This window comes from Primulina huaijiensis, unplaced genomic scaffold (genome assembly GCF_012295235.1).
Source record: "Primulina huaijiensis isolate GDHJ02 unplaced genomic scaffold, ASM1229523v2 scaffold23605, whole genome shotgun sequence".
Classification (NCBI taxonomy): domain Eukaryota; kingdom Viridiplantae; phylum Streptophyta; class Magnoliopsida; order Lamiales; family Gesneriaceae; genus Primulina; species Primulina huaijiensis.
In genome coordinates this window covers 160,780-184,738 of record NW_027355821.1, presented here as the reverse complement: position 1 = coordinate 184,738, position 23,959 = coordinate 160,780, and the positions used below count along the sequence as shown (strand labels likewise).

General features: G+C 33.9%; 4 protein-coding genes and 2 pseudogenes across 4 annotated transcripts; 2 read left to right on the top strand and 4 right to left on the bottom strand.

Annotated features, from left to right (window-relative positions):
- The first annotated feature begins 355 nt into the window (after positions 1-355).
- LOC140967108 (DEAD-box ATP-dependent RNA helicase 37-like) lies at positions 356-6,514 on the top strand. Its single transcript, XM_073427499.1, has 7 exons — positions 356-514; positions 1,077-1,910; positions 2,025-2,108; positions 2,633-2,875; positions 3,395-3,562; positions 4,482-4,595; positions 5,587-6,514. The coding sequence occupies exons 2-7, from the start codon at positions 1,176-1,178 to the stop codon at positions 6,061-6,063; spliced, it is 1,821 nt and encodes a 606-aa protein (XP_073283600.1). The 5' UTR covers positions 356-514; positions 1,077-1,175; the 3' UTR covers positions 6,064-6,514.
- A 492-nt stretch (positions 6,515-7,006) lies between these two features.
- Positions 7,007-9,147, bottom strand: LOC140967073 (protein WHAT'S THIS FACTOR 9, mitochondrial-like; annotated as a pseudogene).
- Positions 9,148-9,827: 680 nt separating this feature from the next.
- On the bottom strand, positions 9,828-10,758 carry LOC140967141 (dirigent protein 22-like). Its single transcript, XM_073427556.1, has one exon. It carries the CDS (start codon positions 10,674-10,676, stop codon positions 10,089-10,091), a length of 588 nt encoding a protein of 195 aa, XP_073283657.1. The 5' UTR covers positions 10,677-10,758; the 3' UTR covers positions 9,828-10,088.
- Positions 10,759-13,007: 2,249 nt separating this feature from the next.
- Positions 13,008-13,739, bottom strand: LOC140967150 (dirigent protein 22-like). The gene has a single exon (XM_073427563.1). It carries the CDS (start codon positions 13,674-13,676, stop codon positions 13,089-13,091), a length of 588 nt encoding a protein of 195 aa, XP_073283664.1. The 5' UTR covers positions 13,677-13,739; the 3' UTR covers positions 13,008-13,088.
- Positions 13,740-15,193: 1,454 nt separating this feature from the next.
- On the top strand, positions 15,194-16,945 carry LOC140967140 (large ribosomal subunit protein eL21z/eL21y-like; annotated as a pseudogene).
- Positions 16,946-20,361: 3,416 nt separating this feature from the next.
- On the bottom strand, positions 20,362-21,974 carry LOC140967147 (homeobox-leucine zipper protein HAT14-like). Its single transcript, XM_073427561.1, has 4 exons — positions 21,604-21,974; positions 21,194-21,528; positions 20,865-20,944; positions 20,362-20,727 (listed from the first exon to the last, which is right to left on the bottom strand). The coding sequence occupies exons 1-4, from the start codon at positions 21,968-21,970 to the stop codon at positions 20,466-20,468; spliced, it is 1,044 nt and encodes a 347-aa protein (XP_073283662.1). The 5' UTR covers positions 21,971-21,974; the 3' UTR covers positions 20,362-20,465.
- Between the last annotated feature and the right edge of the window lie 1,985 nt (positions 21,975-23,959).

The following is a 23,959-nucleotide window of genomic DNA, read 5'->3' as shown; positions in this document are numbered from 1 at the left end:
ATTCGTGTTTTCGGGATTGCTTTGAACATTAACCCAAATATTTAACATTATATAAAAACCATTTTAATCGGTTTAATTTACATGAATAATTGAAATATAATTTTTAAAACCTTTCTATGTGTGTGTTTGTTTGTTTTTTTATTTAAATATAGCATACTTGTTTGTATTTCAATACATAGAAGATTATACAAGTAAATATATATATATATATTTATTTAAATTTAAATAAACAGAGAGAGTCTAAATTAATTAAATAGATTTATTTTGGTTGTCGGCAAGTCTTGGTCAATTAATTTGACACGTTTTTTTTTTTTAATAATACAATATTACGATCGAATTTAATCTAATATTTTAGTTGCTATATTCTCTATTTCGTGACCCGATTCTCTCGCCCCTATGTTTTCTCCTTTCATTTTTACTCTGTGCCGTAAAGCTAGGGTTTCTAAAATTTTCTCTTCACCTTCTGTCTTCCAAAATATGCCATCGCCGAAAAGCTTGTTCTGATTTCTCTCAGGTACAAGGTTTATCGGCTCGTAGATTTATACTGAAAGATGAACACTCAGTTGGACGTATTTGGACATATCTCGAAACGTTTCTGTGTAATTTGTTTGTGTGTATCTGTATAAAATATATGCGCTCGCATTGTTAAACTGTATTGAAGTTTAAGAGTTGAGTTTTGAGACGGATCTTCCTGTTTGTACGTAATCTGTGCTTGTGCNTTTGTTTTTTTTTTTTTTTTTTTTGTCGTTGCATTTCTGTTTCTTTTTGTGTTGAGCATCTCAGCTTGTTTTCCCAGTTTTTGCTTTTACTCTTTTACTCTCAAATTTTTCTTCCCTTTCATTTTTAGTGACGAGTCAAGATTGATTTATCAGTTTGATGATGCAATTCACGTTGGTTCGTGTCAAATTTTGATATTTTTTCCAAGAAATGTTCTTTAATCAGGGCACTGTTGTATTCACTTACTTCCAGATTTTTTGTGTGACGAATCAGGATTGATTTATCAGTTTGACGATGCATTTGCTCTGGTTTGTTTCAAATTTTAATATATATATTTTTCAAAACTATTCTTTAATCAGGGTATTGGGGTGTAACATAACAAGGAAACAACGAGACTAGTCAGAAATTTTTGGGATAGTTTTAGTCTAATTTATCTGTGGTCAAGAGGTTGTTGAAAAATGAGAACTTCATGGGCAGACGCCGTTGAGAATGCAGCTTCGGGATTTTCTGATGATGCTGGGACCAGTGGAGGCAATGAACCCACATCGGCTCCCACTAAGCCTGCATATGTCCCACCACATCTCAGGAACAAACCTCCTGCAACAAAGCCACCTGCTTCTTCCCTGAGTGGTGCATCATCGGGTAATGACAGGTCCGGGTATAGTGGATCAACAAGTGGGTCACGATGGGCTGGCTCTGGGTCTGATTATGGACGTCGGGGATATAATTATGGAAGCCGTGGAGGTAGTGGCCGGGGTAATAGAGACCGAGAGGTCAACCCTTTTGGTAATGAAGATCTGGATGCAGACACTGAACGTGCATTTGTTGAACTGGAGAATAGTGGTATTAACTTTGATGCATACGAGGATATTCCTGTGGAGACAAGTGGTGAAGATGTACCTCCACCCGTAAATACATTTGCGGAGATAGATTTAGGTGATGCTCTCAATTTGAATATTCGAAGGTGTAAGTATGTGAAACCAACCCCAGTGCAGCGACATGCTATACCGATTTCACTGGCAGGACGAGATTTGATGGCCTGTGCTCAAACCGGCTCAGGAAAGACTGCTGCTTTTTGCTTCCCAATCATCAGTGGAATTATGAGGGGGCAGTCTCCGTTGAGACCGCGAGGTGTCCGCACTGTTTTTCCACTTGCACTTATTCTCTCACCAACAAGAGAACTCTCAATGCAGGTAGGCCGTTTATTTAATAAGCATCAATTTCATGGTATTTTATACTTTTGTGCAACTGATGTCTTCACATTTTGAGACGGAATATGTATTGATATTTTGCATCTTTTGCTACAGATACATGAAGAAGCTAGAAAGTTTTCCTACCAAACCGGCGTCAGAGTAGTTGTGGTATATGGAGGAGCGCCAATAAATCAACAGGTTATAGATGTCCTTTTTATCCATTTCGCCCGTGAAGGCATTGATTGTTGCATACCACTTCTCCTCCTTGATTTTATTTTTCATTCCATGTATATTTTGTTTACGGAAAATGATATTATATAATTAACTTTTATCTCCACTTCTATCTGGTTTTAACAGTATTTTCAGCCTGGAAAAGATAATTTTTAGCGGTAATAACAACAAAAAGTTGAACGATATTAAAATAGTTATTACTGTTAAACAAGCAAAATTAGAAATGTTGATAATAGCCATGTATGGCCATAGTCATTTAAGGCGTAAGGAGCATGGGCCTTGTGGAGCCTGAGGCTCAAGGGGATTATCGAAGTAAGGCCCATTAGCATACATTGTTGAATTCACATATATGAAGTGGATTTTACTAAAATATTACATTAAACAAAATATTCAATAATAATGTAAATAAAAAAATTTCTTAGTAAATATGTGAATTAAGTTTTTACAATACCTCATATAAATGAATTATGATATATTGATTTTTTGCGCAGCTGCGTGAACTTGAGAGAGGAGTTGAAATTCTGGTGGCAACACCTGGAAGATTGTTTGATTTGCTTGAGAGAGCAAAAGTTTCATTACAGATGATAAAATATTTGGCTCTTGATGAGGCAGACAGAATGCTTGATATGGGTTTTGAGCCGCAAATAAGAAAAATTGTAGAGCAAATGGATATGCCTCCTCGTGGTGAAAGACAGACAATGCTATTTAGTGCCACCTTTCCAAAAGAGATCCAGGTGTTCATTGGATTATGTTTCCATTTTTATTTTGTCTTTGCTAGCTGTGATCAACTTCTTGCATTGTCCGTGAAGTTATTAGAAAATTTCATCTTGCTGAAATCTGCTATTGAAAAGTGGTAACTGATTTAATTTCATGTCAGTGAATACTGAATACAGTTCTTGTTGGTTGTGGTTGTTTGTGACTGAAATACTGATTTGTCCTTTGTGTCCTTGATTCCATTCTTTATACCTGGCAATTGGCATTGAGCTATCTGTTGCCTCTGTTCTTTAAATTTTTAATCGGCGATTGATGGTTTTTTGGAATAGGATAGTGAGAGAGAACTTGGAATCTAGAAACAAGAAACAAATTTAAGTTCTTGATTGTTGATACTGGGATAAACAATTCTTTAAAGAACATATTTTCTTTTTTTGTTCTCCGTATTTTGTAAGAAATAGTCTTATAGAGTAGATGATGTTGCTGTCCTTGTGAAGATTTATACCAATATTCATCCTTTGAAATCTACCGTTGGCCTGCAGAGACTGGCATCCGACTTCCTTTCAAATTACATATTTTTGGCAGTTGGAAGGGTTGGTTCGAGTACAGATTTGATTGTTCAAAGAGTTGAATTTGTTCATGATAATGACAAGAGAAGCCATTTGATGGATCTTATTCATGGTCAGAGGGCGAACGGAGTTCAAGGAAAGGTAATTATATATTGTGGTGAATATACAGAAATTGGGTTTTGTTGGATTATTTCGATCTTTAAATTTTCTTTGTTGTTAAACTATGCCCATCTTGTTCTCTATCTAAGTGGTTCTTATTTACGAATGATTGTTCAGAATTGTATATGCTGATAATCTTTTAGTTTACTTCTGCTCTTCTGGTGGAACCAGCGTATTGCGCATTCCCATATTGCATATTTTGCAAAAGGTTTTGCATTCCTAACTACAGAAATTATGCTATCTTAAGACTTGTTTAGTTTTGTTTTGAAATGTTTTTTCTTTTTTAATTTTTCTATTGCACGTTTAGTAACAAATATTTTATAAGTTATGTTAATTTGAGCAATCACAGTTATTAGAAGTTCATGAGGCATTCTCCTAGGTTCTAGTTTCACAGATGATTGGCCTTTGTGCCTAGGTACAATCTAACGTGTAACTCTTCAATATAGCACAATCGGCGCTCCTTTAGCATAAAGCCCTAATGTTGGGTTTAAAAAACTCAAGGTGTGCTTTTGAAGCAAACACTCAATGTAGGGTAACAAATGCTAGACAAAATGCAAGATAGTGGTCAATAACATTTTTCTTTCAGACTGATGAGTATTTGTTTCATTTTTTAATTGTTTGTGAGGTATTTGTGAGGTACACATTGGATTATATACGATAGTTGTATTTTTAGATATTTAGAGTAGATTGGATTCTAGTATATTTTCATTTAAGGTGCCTCAAGCCAATTCATCGCATGCCTCACCTTGCACTAGAGTGCCTCACACTTCTACTAACATGGGGTTGAGATTATTCATTTCTTTGCGTTGTCATCATTTCAAACCTCCACTTTACTGAATTCATCATTATTCCGTTTACTTCAAGGGCGTTTTTGGTTTCATTAGTTTGCTTTTTCTTGCAGCAAGCTCTTACTTTGGTATTTGTGGAAACGAAGAAAGGAGCTGATTCATTGGAACATTGGCTGTGTGCCAATGGTTTTCCTGCCACTACAATTCATGGAGATAGAACACAACAGGTGATTGGTAAACACAACCGATAATTTACATTGTTCCCTGTCATGATATAGAATATTTGTCCTCATTTATTGCAAATAATATTTGAAAATAAAATAATGAATTATAGAAAATTTATAATGAAAAATTTCACCTTTTTCATGCGTGTTGAATAAGATATATGGTTTTATCTTTATGCCTGTTTTGTAAGGAGAAATGTGTGTAAAAATACTATAAAATTGTTGGAATTTGGATATATTTCAAATCATTTTCATTAGAGTATTGGTGGTTTGTGAGTTAACTTATTGTACTCTATGTTCCTCTCCCTCTCTCTAGCTGTCCATGTAAAATTTAACTTTTTTTCTTTCATCTTTATTTATTGTACCATCAGCTATTATTTAACCTCATTTTACCATCAACACACCTCCGCTTGATTTCCTGACTGCGTGTTCAGCCCTCAAAACTTTTCTATACCCACCCAGGTTAATACTTGATTATTGTGAAAACTTTGGGTCAGTGGAGTGGGCTGGTAGACTCTAGGTAGATGAGAGGCATTACATGTTCTAATGCTTGGGTTGGGCCATTTGGAATCTATTGCCCCGGGCATAGCTATGCAGGATCTGTACAACAGTGATGATCAGCTTGGGAAAGAGAGTATCTAAGGAGAGAGGTGAGATGGAGGAGAGAAGGTAGGTGGCTTTATTGATCCAAAGGCAAGGGTTGTTCACGATGGGTTGTTATGATCTTTGCTGATGAGGGTTTGCATCTGTATTTATTGACCCATGATGATTTATGAAGAAAGTTGAATGCTGTGATGATGTACCCATGATATTTAAGCTAGCAGCCATGTGGGAGTAATTCTCTAAACAATTGGACGTTCTGTCATTTCTGTTTCTGGCTTATTTATCATTTTGTTGTAATAATAACAATAACAATAATTATTATTATTATTCTTATTATTATTATTATTATTATTATTATTATTATAATTTGATGTTTGATGTCTGGCTCCAGGAAAGGGAGCTAGCACTCAGATCCTTCAAGAGTGGGAACACGCCAATATTGGTTGCAACGGATGTGGCTGCTCGTGGTCTTGATATTCCACATGTTGCTCATGTAATCAACTTCGATCTCCCAAATGACATAGATGATTATGTCCATCGAATAGGACGTACGGGTCGTGCTGGCAAGACGGGATTGGCAACTGCCTTCTTCAACGAAAATAACAGGTCGTTGGCTAAGGCGTTGGCTGATTTGATGCACGAAGCAAATCAAGAAGTACCGGATTGGTTGACTCGGTTTGCAAGTCGACCACCGTATGGGGGTAAAAGTAGGCGTGGTGGTGGGCGTTTTGGTGGTCGTGATTTTAGAAGAGAGTCCTCTTTTAATCGGTCTGGGAGTGGCTCTGACTACTATGGAGGAGGCGGCAGTGGTGGTTTTGGTGGTTATGGAGGAGGAGGAGGTCCGGGCGTGACCAGTGCTTGGGATTAACCACTCGCAAACCTTCCATCTTTATTATTTATTTTTGCAGAAAGAGTACAATATAGTTTTTGTTTTCATGAGAGTCGAAGGGTTGTGGAGCTCATCTTCTTTCTGAATGGGAAGAGACAGAAGATAAGTTGATATCCGTTTTTTGAGATGATTGCGAGGTATACTTTTTTATTTTTTAAAATCATGAGATTTTTATCCTTTTGGGATTTACCAAGATTTTCATGATAGAATTGCGGTTAAGCACGCTTACATTGATCGACAAGTTGGCTTTTCTCATGTGAATGCGTAGTGATACTGCTGCCCATTTCAATTGTCGTGTTTTCTTGAAATTGCATCCTATACAAGGGGTTCGTGTTTGGATGCGGAGTTGTTAATGCTGATGGGTGTGAATACCATGCGAGAGCTTCTGCCCTCACGGACCTCACTTTAGTCGATGACCAACAGTTGTCTATTTTCTGTTCATGTGCAAGTTTTTTTCTGAAATTTAAATTTTACGTTTTCAGTTCTCGAATAACAATCCTTAATCATCATTAAGCTTCTGTTATTTATGAAAATTTGACACAAATTTTTTTTTATCTAGTTTATGGTAACGTCAGATTTTGCGTAGCAGAAAAATTCATTTCCCTGTAAAATCTCTAAATTCCATGGCATTAGATTTTCATTCACTTGTTTAACAAGGGAAATTTTTTTTTTTTTTTATCTTATGAAGCTATCAAATTAAGAATTGCTAAAATAATTTTTATGACAAATATCCTTCGTGTGATATATTTATAAACACGCTTTGCATATAATTGATTATTAGTTTGTATCAAATGAGAACCTAACTGGGATGACGAACGCATTCAGATTTTTCAAGAAATTAGAAAACAATTGTACATAATAATTAAAGAACGGAAGAAATCAACTACTTAAAAGAGCTTTATCTGTACAAATACCAAGAGTATGTTTAAAAGATTATTTCATAAGAAATAATATCCATTAAGGTAAATAATATATATTTGAAAAAAACATCATCCTTCTACCTAGTTTATGAGAACAGAATGCACAAAGCGATAAAGAAAACCCCCCCGGGTTGTGAGAAGACAATCGAGTTAACTCATTTGTCACATATCAACTATGGTGTCTTCCCACAAGTAAATGCCATCTCACTCGGAGCAACCTTTATCTGAAGCAAGGTTCCGATGACGATACAAAAACTTTGTTTAAGGTGAATAAGAATTAGAAAAATGAAAAACTAAACTATTCAAATTGTGCAGCCACCAATGGAAAGCAAAATTCTTGTCCATCTCAAAATGAGGATAAAGTTTTCTTGCCAAAGGAGAGACTGAACTTAAATTCAAATAGCTCATTAATCCTTCTCAGAACAAATTTCTTCCTCAGAATCACTGCATCCATCAGTCATTTCCACGTCTTCTTCCTCGATTTCTTCTTCTCTTGTGTAGCTGTTCACGATATCAAATGAATGATCAAGACTGGTTAAAATACCTGCAGCCTTGTTTCGTTAAATTAACCCAATTCTCATCACATATTGTAATTTATCCCTAAGGCGGGTGAGAGGGTGCTGGTTTGCCAATCTTCCTCGATTAACACCACATTCGTCGTCTTACATTTCAGTAAGAGGTAGAACATACCAGGTTATCTAGTAAACATTCTAGTGAATTTGTGTGGAAGATTCAGTACCTCTCTCAAGCTCCTAAGTAATTTCTTTTCGTTTTTCTTGTAAATCAGCCACAGACACTCATGCAACACCCACCCCCAACAACTCGCCTCCATAAGCTCACTATCCGGATAAACTGCCCTCGAAATCCGCATAGGGTGAAATGTATGGCAACTTCTGAAACTCATCAATCCATACACTCACCTTTTTCGGTGCTACCTCTGATGCCCTTTTCGTTCATTTTCGGCAACATAGAGACTGAATATTCTTCCCGCCAGTGCAAGAGCTTCAAACTGTTCAATCCATTTACTCCCTTAACAATCCGAAAATGGTCTGGAAATTTTCCAACCAAGTTTCGGTCAAAATCATCTGGTGATCCCAAATCCCATTTCAAAGGATGTATTGATTGCAGAGGCAGCTTTAAACAAGAAAGACCACAGGTAAAAAATCTAAATAAGGGCACAAACGATACGAACACAATGCACCAGTATTGGTTCCTTTTTAAAACTAAACTCTAGAGTAAAAGCTTGAGAGAACACATTGAGGAGAGAAAGCGTAAAAATCAGTTTAACTGTAATTTTCTCAAATGTTACTTTAGCTCTAGATCAGCTATTAATCAGGGGAAAAAAAAACAGAAGTCTCTTCAGTTCTACGACTCTAGAAAAGCCTTATCAGAACAAATCAAAGTAATCGTACAAGAAAAAACACCAAAACCGAAACTTTACCATTTTATTCCTGGTCATCATAAGAAGCCGACAAAGCCTTTCGACAATATCATCTTCAGAATCATTAAACACCCTAATTTCCCAGTCGTGCAGAGAGGGGTATTTTGGATGAGGGTACTCCTCGAACAGAGTGGGGTACCTTAGAACGAAGATTAGAGTTGGCACGGTTAGACCCAGCTATTGAGAGTCTAACAATGATTTCAATGTTAAAGGGGCCGTGGATGAACGTACTATAGCGTCTTTGATGAGAAACGCAGCCTTAACTTCGGTCTGGGTATCAACGAAGTGGTCCAACGAACCATTTTTCACCCACTTTAATCGAAATTCTACAATTCAACGGAGCTGGTGAAGTTTATGAAGTGGAGAGAAGGGGTTATTGCTGTTTTTGAAAGGATGATCGGAAGATGTTTGTTGAAATGCTTCTGATGTCATGACTGTTCTTGCAGTGAGTGGGCTTCGAATGCAGTTTGAGTCCGAATGCTTTCGTAGAATGAATGGGATGTGACCGAATCAAAATCTTCCGCTCTATTTTCAATTTAATTTAAAATATATTTTTAACATTAAATTTGATTTTGTTAAATTTTGCATACCTGAATTCTATAAGAATTATTGGACAGGATTATTTNGGGGGGGTAATGACATGTTTCACAAATCAACCGTAATTAATTAGGATTATAGAATGAATGTACTTGCTAACCTCATGAAATAAAAATAACAAAATTTGTGCCTTGGAAGGATGTTCGAGTTCATGAAATTTCTGATTGTTTGATCAATTGTCTTGATTTAGATTTTCTTTACCAACATTTTCTCGAACGAATTTGTCGTACAGGGTTTGGTCGATGCAATTTATGTAGCTAGTTGCACGTTATTGCGTTAGCTCGATGGTTTACTTAATACACTGAAAAACAATGGATACGAGTTTCATGGTCATAAACAAAAAAAATAACAAAATTTGTAGATACCTAAACATTTGTCTAAGAATCGTTTAAATCAAACGATGGTATATTTGAAAATGTGGGTTTGAGATTAATGATTTTCAAATCCACAATCTATTTTTGTATTGTGTATTTTTGGACAAAGAAAAATAATCAGGTGTTTCGAATCTTACATTTTCTCTCCAATGCAATTTCATGTACACTTTGAAAGGATTTGAAATATATAATTCCCAAACACTAATCAAGGAAACATCTCTCAATCAATATTAACACAAATTAAAAATATTATCAATCTTCACCTTAATTCAAATCACCTAACCCACGAAACTGAAAGGCAGGTGTACCTAATCTTCAACTAACTCCCATCCTTGGCTAAAATCAACGTTTGGTTGATGACCAAAAAAGAAATAATTGAACTGAACTGTCCATCTATGTAAAATTCAATCTTACATTCGAGAAAAAGTGGAACCAAGATTTCACCTTGTCACTTATTTTGATTCCAAAGTAGTCTCGAAATAAATCACTGAATTCGTGACTTCGAATCTATATTTAAACAAACGGCGTTCATGTGATTTTATGACATGAAACTCTCCCAATTGGAAGAGACTTGTGTTCGAATTTGCCTTTGAAACAAACTCAACCCATCGTAAGTAAAAAAAAAAAAACATGTAAAGAAGAGTGAAGCCAAATATTCAATTAATTAATTCATCAATAATGGAAGACAGAGACATTGTATTCCACCACAGTATCCCCGGTTTTAAGGTCGAACGTATGAGTCCTTGCCTGAGCATACCCGCGAGCAAACCGGAACACACCGCTGCCGCCCACCACCGGCATCTCCCTCAAGCCGGAGAAAACCGCGTTCCTCCCCAATATACTTAGTGTGCTGCCATTGAATTCCCCTTCCGTGAAATAGTAGTTCAGTACCATCAAAAGCCCGAAGTTATTCAAATCCGCCGACGCGTATATCCCTTGTGCTCTCCCCACGATTTTCGAGCTCATTTCTGGGCCAATAGTCAAAGGGTCGTCCATCATCACCACGAAGCCGAAGTTGGTGGCGGAGGAGTTTGTGACGGCAGTCTCTGCGACACGCACGGCGGTGGGGTTGGGGCCACTGACTATGTCGTGGAAGTAGAAGTGGATGTGGCTGAGTTTTTGTTTGCCGAGGCCGATTTCTTGTCTCGATATTTTTCTTGCGAAGTATTCTTGGGACTTTCCAGCAGGGATGAACGTTGCAGAGAGAAAGAAAGTGATGACAATGGTTGATGTGAATTTTACAGACGAAGTGGAGGACATTGTAATGGAGATCAAGGTTTTGAAATACTTCTGATCAAGGTTTTACAACTTTATGAATGAATTCAGAGACGGAGTTGGAGCTACTATAAAAATTTATATTTTAAAATTTTTTATATAAAAATATTATTTTACCCTTTACCCAAGATTCTTCTTCATTCCCATATTTTAAGTCAAAAAAAAAAAATCCCAAATCCAAAATTCTAAATATTTTTGTTGTCTCCCTCAATTAATTGTTTAACCAAATATAATATTTTTGGTATAATGTCTAATTCTCAAAGATGCTGAATTGCTATTATTATTTTATGTTTTTTTCATCTCATATTATGAAAATATTTATTGTCGACCTGTAAATTTTTTTATGTGTTCGTGATATAGCAATGACTTACAAATATTTCTTGTTTTAATAGTATTTATTGGTGTTTTGGATCCGTTTTGTAAATGCATTTGAATTTTCAATCAAAATTCTCCTATCATATGATTTTGTTTCATAGGTCTTGCAAAATAAATAATTGTTGTTGTGCTCGTGTTATCTAATTTGAGTTTTATATTGTAATGGGTTACTAAGGATTCTTAATATGTCATCTTAGCTATTTGTTACATTCTCCCAAATTAATTTTGCAAGAAAAATATTTGATTCGACTCAAATCAAGAAAAAATATTAATTTTTATGTTAAAATTATTATTTTTCATTATAAATATATACTAAATTAACTCGTCTCATTGATAATATGTAGCATCATCTCGTAAAAGACATAGTTTCTAATTGATGAGTTATGAAAATAATACTAGTATTTTTAAATTCGTTTTGGATAAAGTATTGTAAACTTTTTCCTACTAAATACTTCTAATCCTCGAGTAATTTATTTTGAATTAATATTTTTTATTTATATAAATTTTTTGAAAATTATTTTTAAGGATCTTTTTCTTATAAAACATGTCAAACATAACTCTATTGTTTTGAGATTATTATTCGTTAAAAATTTATATTTTTATTGTAAATTTATTTATTTATTATATACACAGGCCAATTCAAGATATGTTGTTCGGTTAGTTAGGTCAGCTCGTGGATCAACTTAATAAAAATTGACAATTTTATATAATTCATTGAATTTGATCATTTTAAAAATAAAAATTGTAAAAAAAATCAAAATAGAATTTTAAATTATTGATTTCAAACTTATAAATGTTAGACAAAGTACTTATTACAAAAATATAACGATTTTCACTAAAAATATTCTTAGATATCTATTTTTTAAATTTTGTCTCTCACCTGTCGGTCAACCAGAACCCGTAGTGGGTGACTTGCACGAGCTGGCCCGTTTAGGACCGTCTTCGTACGGATTAGTAGAATTTCAACACAACTTATTTAAACTATTTGGTAGGATTAGAGCCACACATCATCCAAGTGACGAAAATACTTAATTTTACAAGTAGGAGATAAATTCCATTAACACGTAAAATAGTAAATCACATTTGTTACACTTGATAGCGAAAATGTAAAGAAAATTGAGCGAGAGAGGTAACTAAAATTGTTTAAATTAAAGGAAGCCTTTCTTAGTTAATTGAAAGCACCTTTACCTATTATAATACGATATACTAAGAACTTGAAAAGTCAGTGTATCTAACCTTCCTTTGGGTTAACTTATTCCATGCTAATTTCCAAACCATATTAGTTATCATAATATATACAAAGAAAGTGGGATAATAAACTAAAAGTTTTTCAAATTAGAACGATGAAAAATTGATTTTTACAAGGTATAACACAATTCAAAATATATATTAATCAATATACCAAGAAAAATACAAGAGAGAAAAAAAGAAAAGAAAAGAAAAGCTGCAGCATGCTTTGGCCTTGTTCCACTGGAATCCGAATCAGGCAAACGCACGCAAAGGATATATAATAGAATTAAATAAACCAATTTTTAACGAAAAATGTATCCATCCTTAGCTTGCTTACTAGGAAACCGTTTGTTACGAATGATGATATATTATTTGAGTATTGCGCGTTTTTTATCGCATCTAACATCATATTTAAAAGCAAAAAAGTGAAACCAAAGTGTCTCTTAAACGTCATTTGATTCGAAATTAGTCTCGAACGAAATCAATTTCGTTTAAAAAGCTTATGTTATATCGTTTGTCATAAAGAATTAATATTATAGCCAGATAACTTGGCCTTGGACTGAACTATAGTGTATCGAAACAATTATTTTGTCTATGGTAAATTTACTTCATCGAATATTTCTGAGTATATATAAATCTGGTGGTAAATAGATATAGAACACAGAGTTCTAATTATTTATATGACACACAAAATGTTTATCTCAACTTCAATAAAAAGATAATTAAGTTAATAAATATTAGGACACTCTTTATTTAATGGAAACATGGCAAATATATATTTAAATTAATTCTTCAATAATGGAAAGCATAGACATTGTACTCTACCACAGCATCCAAAGTTTTCAGGTCCAAAGTATGAGTCCTCGCCTGAGCATACCCACGCGCAAACCGGAATACACCGCTGCCGCCCACCACCGGCATCTCCCTCACGCCGGAGAAAACAGCGTTCCTCCCCAATATACTGAGCGTGCTGCCGTTGAATTTCCCCTCCGTGAAAGCGTAGTTCAGTACCATCAAAAACCCTAAGTTATTCAAATCGGCCGACGCGTATATCCCTTGTGCTCTCCCCACGATTTTAGAGCTCATTTCTGGGCCAACAGTCAAAGGGTCGTCCATCATCACCACTGCGCCGAAGCTGGTGACGGAGGAGTTTGTGACGGCGGCCTCCGCTACACGCACGGCGGTGGGGTTTCGCCCACTCACTATGTCGTGGAAGTAGAAGTGGAGGTGGCTGAGTTTTTGTCTGCCGAGGCTCATTTCTTGTCTGGATACTTTCCTTGCGAAATATTCTTGGGACTTTCCAGCAGGAATGAAAGTTGCAGAGAGAAAGAAAGTGATGATAATGGTGGAAGTGAATTTCACAGCGAAAGTGGTGGCCATTGCAATGGAGATTGATTGATAGTTTTTTGAACTTTGTGAAAGAGCATAGATGCATGGAATGCATTAAAGGCTTCATATATAGCACTTGAGCAGGATTGTCTAGTATATATTATGGGAAATTGGTCTTCAGTCTTCTTCAGCCGTCGATTTTTTTTGTGTTCAGTATCTGGGTACTTTTTTAGTACCACATTTCCACATGAAGTGTACCACATTTTCACATGAAATGTACCATATTTTGTATGACATAGTACCACAATTTTGTGGATAGGGAGTGAACCCAAAGAAATATTTTGATTGAGAATTTTTCACCAACTTCCCCTATATATTAAGGTTTTTTATTTTTTTAAAAAAGTTATATTTTACAATACAACATAAAATGTTGGCGTAACGTATCTAACACAACGTCAACGTTTCGATGAAATAAAACTGAAAACAAAAAAAAACGTTACATAACTAAGATACAACTTTTAACATTTTAGATAACCCAGAAAACAACTTATAAGGTTAAATTCACTATTTCCCTATTAAACTTGTAGAATTAAAACAGTCCTTAGAAATAACTAAAATTATCCGCTATAGAGGTTAAAAAAGTGTTTTTTCCGCACCAAACAATATAACGTGCATGAAGTTAGTGCCTAATGTCAATAAATATACTTTCGCATATAGTTTACATTTTTCTATTTGCGATTTCGGTTTCTTATTTATTTAAAACATCGGAAACAACTGGTATATCTAATCTAATTAAAGGCCTCTAAATTTGCAGCAAATTCTGATATTGGGGTTTATTAATTCCTAGAACCGACAAATTTCAACCTTAATTGCCACGCAAATTGATATTATTCACTTTTTCACGATAAACTCTTCCAAGATTACTACTACATGGTCAGTAGGATTTTAGGTGAAAATACGACGACGTTTCCATAAATATGAATTTACTTGGAGTTTATCAACACTGCTTTGCCTCTCAAATTACATAAAATATAACTATGACAGGGTAAGTCTTCAAGACCATCATAGTTATATAATAATACAAACTTAACAAATTAAAACACATATCGTACGTGCAATAAATTATTATTTTCAATATAATATTTTATTTAATTATTTGTCGTCCACAAATAATAAAAATATATAATACTAAATTTTTTAGAATGATATATGGTGTCATTTCTTTGTTATAAAATCAGTCGAATAAATTAATTAATTCAACTCTTTTTATTTTTTGATTTATACACAGTAATTATTAATAGATAATAGATAATTTAAGTAGGATAATTATGCACATCGAGGAGATCAATTTAAGATGTTTTTATTTATCAATTAATATAATATTATAATAAAAGCTAGATTAAACTTGTTCTTAATTGTTTTTTTTTTTTGTTCACGAACCTTGGAAAATTAATTTTATTTCCTTTGTTCTTGTTAGCAGGCCCAATATTAATAAAAACCCATATTTAGAAACAAATTCAATAAATTATTGGATCCACCGGCCCAAATACCTCGAGAAAGTCTAGCACTAGCACCCATTTCTCTTCTTTTCTCACAGAGAGACAGGGCGAGCTAGCAAGAACACTGAAAAAATGCCGGCGGGACACGGATTGAGGGCGCGTACTCGGGATCTGTTCGCTCGTCCTTTCAGGAAGAAGGGTCCCACCCATCTGTCGACCTACCTCCGGATCTACAAGGTCGGGGATTACGTAGATGTTAAGGTTAACGGGTCCATCCACAAGGGGATGCCCCACAAGTTCTATCATTGAAGAACTGGCCGGGTCTGGAACGTTACCAAGCGCGCTATCGGCGTTGAAGTCAACAAGCAGGTAAGGATCGAGTGCGCTCATGCTTACTATGTATGCATTTGTGCGTGTTCTTTATGCTGAATATAGATACCTATTTGACTATATCTTTTCATTTACATGTTTTTTTTGTGTATGTGTGATTAGACTATGTAAGTTGATACGGAAATGATCGTCTCTCAGCTCGATTTTTGTCGATCATGAGAATTTGTGATGCTTGTTTCTCGAGACAGTTACCGCCTGAGTGGAGTTTTTGTAAGATTTTGAGGTTTTCAGATTATACGAGATGGCTTCCATCAATAATTAAAGTTTGATAATTTAGACCAACTTGCACTTCTTAGAATTCACGATGTACTTATATTTGGAATCTGTCAACAATAGGATAACAAGAGATTAAATGAACTCACAGTAGAACATCTGGATGCATTTCCTAGCCTATCTGTGTGTTTTGACAAATCCATGAAGGACAAAGCTTTCTATGCACCTCACAAAGTTTGATTAAATTAAACTATCTCGCACAAGCGATCAGGAATTGACAATCTTTGAAATTCCTTCTTTTGCTCGAACTTCGTGATGTGAGGGCCTAATCCATCTCCTTTCTGTCTCCATTCAACCACCGATGTTGAATTAAGTGCAATAAAAAAATTCATTATATCAGTAACTGTTGAAAAGAAATGGTAACATAAATCCTACCTGCCCATATCAAGAGATGAAAGGCAGTAAGAATCCTCAGTTAAAAGAAAGTTGATGTACTAAAGCTCTTGTATTATCAACCGTTCGGTACACAAAGTAAAGTTGGTTATTTTATTTTTGGTTGGGCAAACAAATGGGGAAGACAGTTCTTTCTTTATGTATTACAGAACCTAATTTTTTTTTAATCTTTTCATGTGTTTGTTTTATTATTTTTTCCGTTGTTATCACGTGTCATTTCCAATGTCGATCAAGTGGAATAACCTGATGTCGTGTTCTTGTGAATGAAGGTTGGTAACAGAATCATAAAGAAGAGATTACATGTTCGTGTGGAACATGTTCAGCCTTCACGTTGCCACGAGGACATCCTATTGAGGATAAAGAAGAACGATCAATGGAAAGCCGAGGCAAAGGCACAAGGTAAAATTATTAGCACAAAGAGGCAGCCAGAGGGACCCAAACCTGGTTTTATGGTGGAGGGTGCTATGCTGGAGACCGTCACTCCCATCCCGTACGATGTGGTCAACGACCTCAAGGGTGGTTATTGATGTTGGAGTCTTTCTGTATGGCATTCCTTTTATTTATTATAGAAATTGATAATCCAGACCAATTTTGTGGCATGTTGGTGATGTCTGTCTAACTTTATGAGTAAAATCCTCCGTTTTAGTATGTTATATGAGAAGATTGATGTTTTGAATGAATTGGATTTCATTCTCTTCCAATCTCTATCGTTTTAGATATTTGTTGTATTATCTGATTCTCAATGAAGCACGAAGTTATTAGTGGAATTGGAGATAATAGAATGTGTGTGCTTCTCATTGCATCTTCCAATGTGTAAATTAAGCAGTTTTCTCATAATTTTGATTTAGGGAGACAACTCGTAAATAAGAGTCTATTTAACACTAAAACAAAAATGGCTTTTCGCAGCGCGCAAATTCGCTTTTCGCGGCGCACATTGCACGCTGCAAAGTTGAAAGCTGTTGAAAGTTCAAACGTTATCATAAACTATTATTCGCGGCGCGCATACGCACGCTGTTGATAGTCGTAGGATAACCGTCGCTAATTAGCGACGGTTTCAACATTCCGTCGCTACTATTAGCGACGGCTTTTATTTTAATTCCGTCGCCTGGACTATTTTAAAACACCGTCGCTATATTGCGACGGCGTTTCAAAATCCCGTCGCTAATTAACGACCGAATTAAAATAAAATCCGTCGCTAATCTTGTAATTAACGTTTACAATTTAATAAATCTTAAAAAAAAACGTACACTATAATAACAATATTCATCTTAACTAACACTTAAAATTTTACTAAAAATTGAAACAAAAAACGTAACTTAAATCGAAATTTTAAAAAAAATTGAAACAAAAAACGTACCTTAAATAGAAATTTAAATTGCTTGAGAGAGACAAATTTTAAGTGTTATGGAGTGTTGTGGTAGAATGTGGTACGACTGGTTGTATTTAAAGATAATTTGCGACGGTTTTGTTTTACCGTCGCGTTTAGCAACGGTTTTTTATTAAACTGTCGCTAATGGCGACGATTCTTAATTAGTCGCTAATAGCGACATACGTTGCCTGTCGCTATTAGAGACGATTATAATATAACCGTCGCTAATTTGAATTTAGCGACGGTTTGACGACAACCGTCGCTAATTTAGCGACGGTTAGAAAGGAACCGTCGCTAATATAAATATTGCGTCGGTTTTCAAAAAACCGTCGCTAAATATTAACGGCGCACATTCCATGCACGCTGTCGTTTATATAATTTTTTAACGGCACACATAAACGCACGCTGCGAATATTACTTATCCGCGGCGTGTTTAAGCACGCCGTTGATACTATCAAGTGCAATAATATCAACAGCGCACATATGAGTGCACGCCGTTAAAAGAAATATTCGCAGCGTGCTTTTAATGCACGTCGTTGATGACGTGCTGCAGAAAATCATTTTTCTTGTAGTGTAGTGCATAAAAACTCGCGTTCACTTTATCACCTGAGTGGATCGAATTAGATATTTAGATATTTGAAATCATGTATTTTAAAACCAAAAGCTTAAAATTAATTTCAATTGCAGGGATGGTTTTGGTTTTGATTTTGATTTGGATTTGTACTTTTATAATATATTTATATTTATAATATATGCAGAATTAAAAAAACCAATGTATTATGTGATCCTTAAAAATTTTGTAAATGGTATCATATATCGCTTTTCTGTTTAAATGTTTCTAAACACTTAATCAGCCTAATTGTTTTCTAAAAATTAAATGTTTTTTTTAGAAATTTGTTGATATTTAGATGAACTTGAAATTAGAATAATGTATTGTATATATAATTAAAAAAAACACATATATCATAGTGAAAGCGATAATCAGGCTTTTATTTTTATTTTATACAAGCGTTTGGTTGTGCTCACATTTGTCCAAAGATTTTTTTAAAAATCAAAATATTTAAAGTACATCAAATAATCTAAAATTGGAGATTTTTTTTGTTCTTATTTCAATTTATTAAACGCATGCATGTTTAAAAAAAACGATATTAGATAAGATATATACACGAATTTAGGAGTGGAAGCAAATAAAAGAACTTGTGCCGAAGCAAACTACCTGGCCATGTACATACTTTTTTCCACTTCTCCAAGTCTGTTCTTCGCCATCCTTATTAATTCATATGTGTGGATTTTACATCTATATGAAGCTGGATTAGCTAAGCTAATGAAATTTCCTCAACTTCATTTTGTATTGTATATTTTGTCTGATCTATCGAGCTATCTTTTCATGCTTTTCTTGATTATGCATGCAGGTGCGCCTTACATTTGAGGAGCCTGAATCTGGCGTGACAATTGTCAAGCTTACACACACCGATATACCCGAAGAAGATAGGTTAGTAACTCTTGATCGAGTAATATGTTATTAATTTTCTTTATCCTCTTTAACTCATTCAAAACATGATTACAAATCACTGTTTTTTTAGAGATTGTAAACAATATCTAATCTTGGGTTGATCTTGGCCTTCTTCCACTCCCGACTTTTTCAAATCGTGTACTATGATACTTGTCTTACAAGTTTCAACTTAATTGCATTGCATATAGATTTTGTTTGCATTTTTCTACTTTCAAAAGAAATTAATTCCCATTTTTTTATATATATAAAAAGCTGTTCACTGCCACTTATTAGCTCTTGTGGCCTTTTACCACTCTTGAGAGACAACCTTAATCTTTTCTGTCTCTAAATGTGAGGACATGATCAGCTCTTTGTCAAAATATAACAAAATGCAAAAAAAAAAAATAAATTTGGAAGAAAAAATGGCATGGACTTAAATAAATAAATTCCCTTAAATTGCTTGATGTTGAACCATTTGCGGCTTCATTAAATTAAATATAATTAAATATATATATACAAATCGCCATGATTAATGAAGTACATTGCCTGATTATCTCGAGACACAAGATCGACACGATATCGATTTGATTGAATGAGGCATGCATGCTTGTTATAAGATTACATCATGTGTGAATTTTATATATCAATTATTTATTGAGTTTGAAATGGTATTAAGTGGAAATTTCCATAATTCTGAGCACCAAATCATATTAATGTTTTATAAGGCCAAAAGAAAATATCAAAAAAATTTAAAAATTGTTTACTACAGCGACCTTTAACTTAAATAATATATAAATATAAATTTTTAGTTTGCTCGATTCTTATGGAAAAATAGCTAATATTAATATATGAAACTGTATACGTATAAAATAATCTCTTCAAAAAAATTGGACTTGTCATCATATTCATAACAAGTAATATTTTGACACTAGGTTTTTTGTGAGACGGTTTCACGAATCTTTATCTGTGAGACGGATAAATCCTACCGATATTCATAATAAAAAATAATACTTTTAACATAAAAAGTAATACTTTTTCATGGATGACCCATATAAGATATCTGTCTCATAAAATACGACCCGTGAGACCGTGTCACATAAGTTTTTGTCATATTTTGATTATTCGGGAAACAACATTTCACCAAATCATCATTCACCTTTCATCATTTTGTTTTCACAATCATGAAACCAAAATCAAAAGTATTTTCATTGAATATTAAAAGAAGAACAATATTCATTACTTCTACAGGCTTCTGCCCCCACAAAATTCACGGGATATTAAGCAAGATCAAGTAATTTAAAATATCAATAGACCCCACAATTAATATTCCAAATACCAGGTATTTATATACAGATGGGAAGAAAAACAAAAAAAAATCACAATTTTCTTCTGTAGCCTTCACTATGGATCAAGAAGTAGCATGATCAAAGGGTTTGCACTTTGCACGCTAAAGAAAGCCCTGTACTCGCAGCCACCGTGGTGGTGGAGGCAGTGGTGGTGGCCACCCTTTCGCACGAGGGGCACATTGTTAGAGTGGTTGCAGGAAGGTGCTCGTAAAATGGCTGTGAAGCTTTGAGAGCTCTTATTTCTTGAAGTTCCTTCTGCAACCTTCCGTTCTCTTCAGTCAATCTCTGACAGCACCTCTTTAAATACTCACAATCCACCTCTGTCTGCTTCAATTTCGTTCTGATGGATTCAAAACAATCTTATTTAATATATTTACCCAAAAAAATTTGTGTATATATATGTGGAAAGAGATATCGAGCAAGAAAATTCTGATCTTGAAACATGAATTTATGATAAAATATTATATTTGGCGTCACCTTGCTCGTCTGTTCTGGAACCATACTTCCACTTGTCGAGGACGGAGATTCAACTTCTTTGCCAGTGCAAGCTTTTGCCTCTGTTACCAGATTATTAAAACCCCATTTCAGCACAACTTTTCATTTATATATGTTGATTGAGATTACATTCTTCTTGTACATGAGATACGAACACATTTCAGCAGATGAAAACCAAACCATAGCATAAAATTTGCAAGCTGGAGAACAAACCATACAGAAATAGTCCACCCCCTTTTTTTTTTGTTCAAGTTGCTGTTTTTGATGGAGTTGTTCATTGAAATGTCTCGAGTATATATATAAAAACTTACAGGGTTGAGTGTGTTGTGTTCTTTGAAACTGTCTTCAAGAAAGGAAGACTGTTCTTTGGTAAGTCTGAGTTTCTTTCTTGAAATACCATTTTCGTATTCCTCACGACTTCCTCTCGAGCTAGAACCACGTCCATCGGCACTGTCGTCTAATTGTTCATTATAATATGCAGAAACCAAAGAATCAAAATTCCTCTTCCCACCTCCATTTCTAAATACCGAAGAATCCATCTGAAAACATGAAGCAACGGCAGCTTCCACCTTATCCTCAGGGTTTTCATTCACTAACGAGGCGGTTCTCCGGTTCACCTCCGGCACACTTCTCGGTTCACCTTCCACTGTAAAAAGAACTTGTATTAAACATCATACTGATAAGATTGATTAGCAAATAGTAAAGTTTTCTAAGAGTGTACAGGTCTGGGTAAGCCATGGAAAAGGGAACTTGGAAAGTACTACAGAAGGTTGACTCCTATGAACCGGAGAAAAAGGCATCAGATCAAGCTGAACCGGAGGATCATTGGAATCATCGTCTTTTTCTCTACCATTTTCAGCATCAGAAGTGGTGAGTTTTCCCACGGGCATGCAGAACCCTAATTGATCTTCTTCTCCGACAGCTCCCTCTTGTGATTTTTCAAGAAAAAAGAAGGGCTTTGGGGTGTCACCTAAACTTAGAGCCAACTCCATTAACAGTGACAAATAGGGGGAGAGTAGAGTTTCTTTATAAATGGAGGATTCTGCAGAGGTAATTTGAAAAGAAAAAAGCAGCAGTCGAACGCACATCGATCGAAGAGATACTGGTACCTCTCAGATTTATATGATTTGACAAAAAGCAATGGCATATTTTTATTATTAAAAAATAGAAAATCCAGTGTTGACAAAATATACGTGATATGTTACATGTCCATGCATATTACATGTGTTATTATTACTTTTAATTTGATCAAATAATATTAAATATTTAACACAAAATTATTTTAATATATTTAAATTTTATTAAAAATAAATAAAATATAAAGAAGAAAAATGTAATAATATGTACGTTAACATGTGATTATATACCATAAGGCAATTGAATATTATTCTGGAGATATATAAAAACATTATTATATAATTTGAATCAAAATTATTGCGAAATCGTCAACCAATAGTAAACTAATTAGACATTTAATTAGTTTTATGTGTTCAATTTATATAATTTCATTATCATGTTACAATTACATCTATCGGTAATGTATAATCAAAATATCTGATTTAAGACTTTTAAAAGGAAAATATTATAATTATAATTAGCGTAGTTAATCATCAAAATGCAAAATAATACAGTGAATCTTATTCAGGGATTAGTTAGCTAATTAATAGGCAAATTGAAATTGATCTATGATTTAACATATATGTATATGTTTTAAATTTAAATGAAAAAGTTAGGCAAGACTAATTGAGAGTAAGTGGGGAGGAATTTGGCAGAATATTATTGATTTTTATGGACACATTTGTATTATTGGGGCAACAAAATAATAATTTAGTCTACTTTAACTGTACAAACAGACACACAAATATATATAAATTTTGATATATTATTAATCAATTGTGTTTATCACTGTACTAATAACTGAAGTGAGACTTAAATATTAAACATGAATAATCATATTAAAATTATATATTTATTAGATGAATATCATCTCAGTGATAGATTCAGTTATATATAACATATCAAATTATATATGTTAGTGTCAACTGTCAGCAAAAATAAAATAAAATAAAATAATAGAAATGTTAATTCTTTTACATTTAATGATTTGATATGAGTGTGAAAAATAAGCTTTAGCTGGACAGACATTCGGCTAGTGGTAAGATCCCCATGATTGACACATAACGATAAACCAACAAAAATTTTATTATTACATAACTTACATTATGATATATATTGTTTTGTCGACTAAAATTGGGTTGATTTGTTATTGTTACTATTTTCTAAATTCGGTCTAAAACTGGACCGGTGATAGACGTTTACATAGTATGTATCTAACTCGATAACGGACTCGAATTTTTTTTGCTACTCGAACCGTAAGCAGAGAAAATAAATAGCAGCCTAGCAGGACGATTCTCACGTTTCAATCATAACCAATATTATAAAAAGTTTGATTAAGCTTCACTTAATCTCGCTTAAGTTTGAAGCTTCTCTAAAAACGCTGCGCTTTTGCCAAAAACGGTTAAGACATATGTCGATCACGTTAAACATCATTAAATATACTTAAAACGTACAATTTTCTTCAAAAAAAAATTGATGAATAAAAACAAGAAGGAACACAAATTAACGATTTTACTAGTAAATATGCTATCAATGTATAATCGTACTTAACAAAGACTAAATATAATTATAAAAAAACAAGATTGATGAACAAGAAATAGAGAAATATAAATTATAAATCTTAGATAATTAAGTTTAACGATAATCAATATGATGCTCGCAAGATTAATGCTATGTTTTAAAGTAGTTCAATTAAATCGAGCTTGTATTTGTTGATACATCATGAAATTAATTATATGATAGATTGAATTGTAATTTGATAAAAAAAATACATTACACTTAAATTTATTATATTTACTACATTAATAAATTAAAAACATTTTTTAATGTATAAACTCGTATCTTTGCATTGTCGACATGTTCGCGCTTTTTGGAACTTTTATAATAAGAATATTGTAATAAAATAGATTCAACGATTAAAACAAATATAGAAAATCTTAATTAAGCAAAAACTTATATAT

What these genes read in the sequence shown, in the direction of transcription:
- LOC140967108 (XM_073427499.1), top strand. Translation starts at nt 1,176, where the DNA reads ATGAGAACTTCATGGGCAGACGCCGTTGAGAATGCAGCTTCGGGATTT. An exon ending in CAAGAGAACTCTCAATGCAG is followed by an intron (nt 1,911 to 2,024) that starts GTAGGCCGTTTA and finishes CTTTTGCTACAG; the next exon opens with ATACATGAAGAAGCTAGAAA. An exon ending in ATGGAGATAGAACACAACAG is followed by an intron (nt 4,596 to 5,586) that starts GTGATTGGTAAA and finishes GTCTGGCTCCAG; the next exon opens with GAAAGGGAGCTAGCACTCAG.
- LOC140967141 (XM_073427556.1), bottom strand. Translation starts at nt 10,676, where the DNA reads ATGTCCTCCACTTCGTCTGTAAAATTCACATCAACCATTGTCATCACT.
- LOC140967150 (XM_073427563.1), bottom strand. Translation starts at nt 13,676, where the DNA reads ATGGCCACCACTTTCGCTGTGAAATTCACTTCCACCATTATCATCACT.
- LOC140967147 (XM_073427561.1), bottom strand. Translation starts at nt 21,970, where the DNA reads ATGTGCGTTCGACTGCTGCTTTTTTCTTTTCAAATTACCTCTGCAGAA. An exon ending in AACACAACACACTCAACCCT is followed by an intron (nt 20,945 to 21,193) that starts GTAAGTTTTTAT and finishes ATCTGGTAACAG; the next exon opens with AGGCAAAAGCTTGCACTGGC. An exon ending in TTCCAGAACAGACGAGCAAG is followed by an intron (nt 20,728 to 20,864) that starts GTGACGCCAAAT and finishes TGAATCCATCAG; the next exon opens with AACGAAATTGAAGCAGACAG.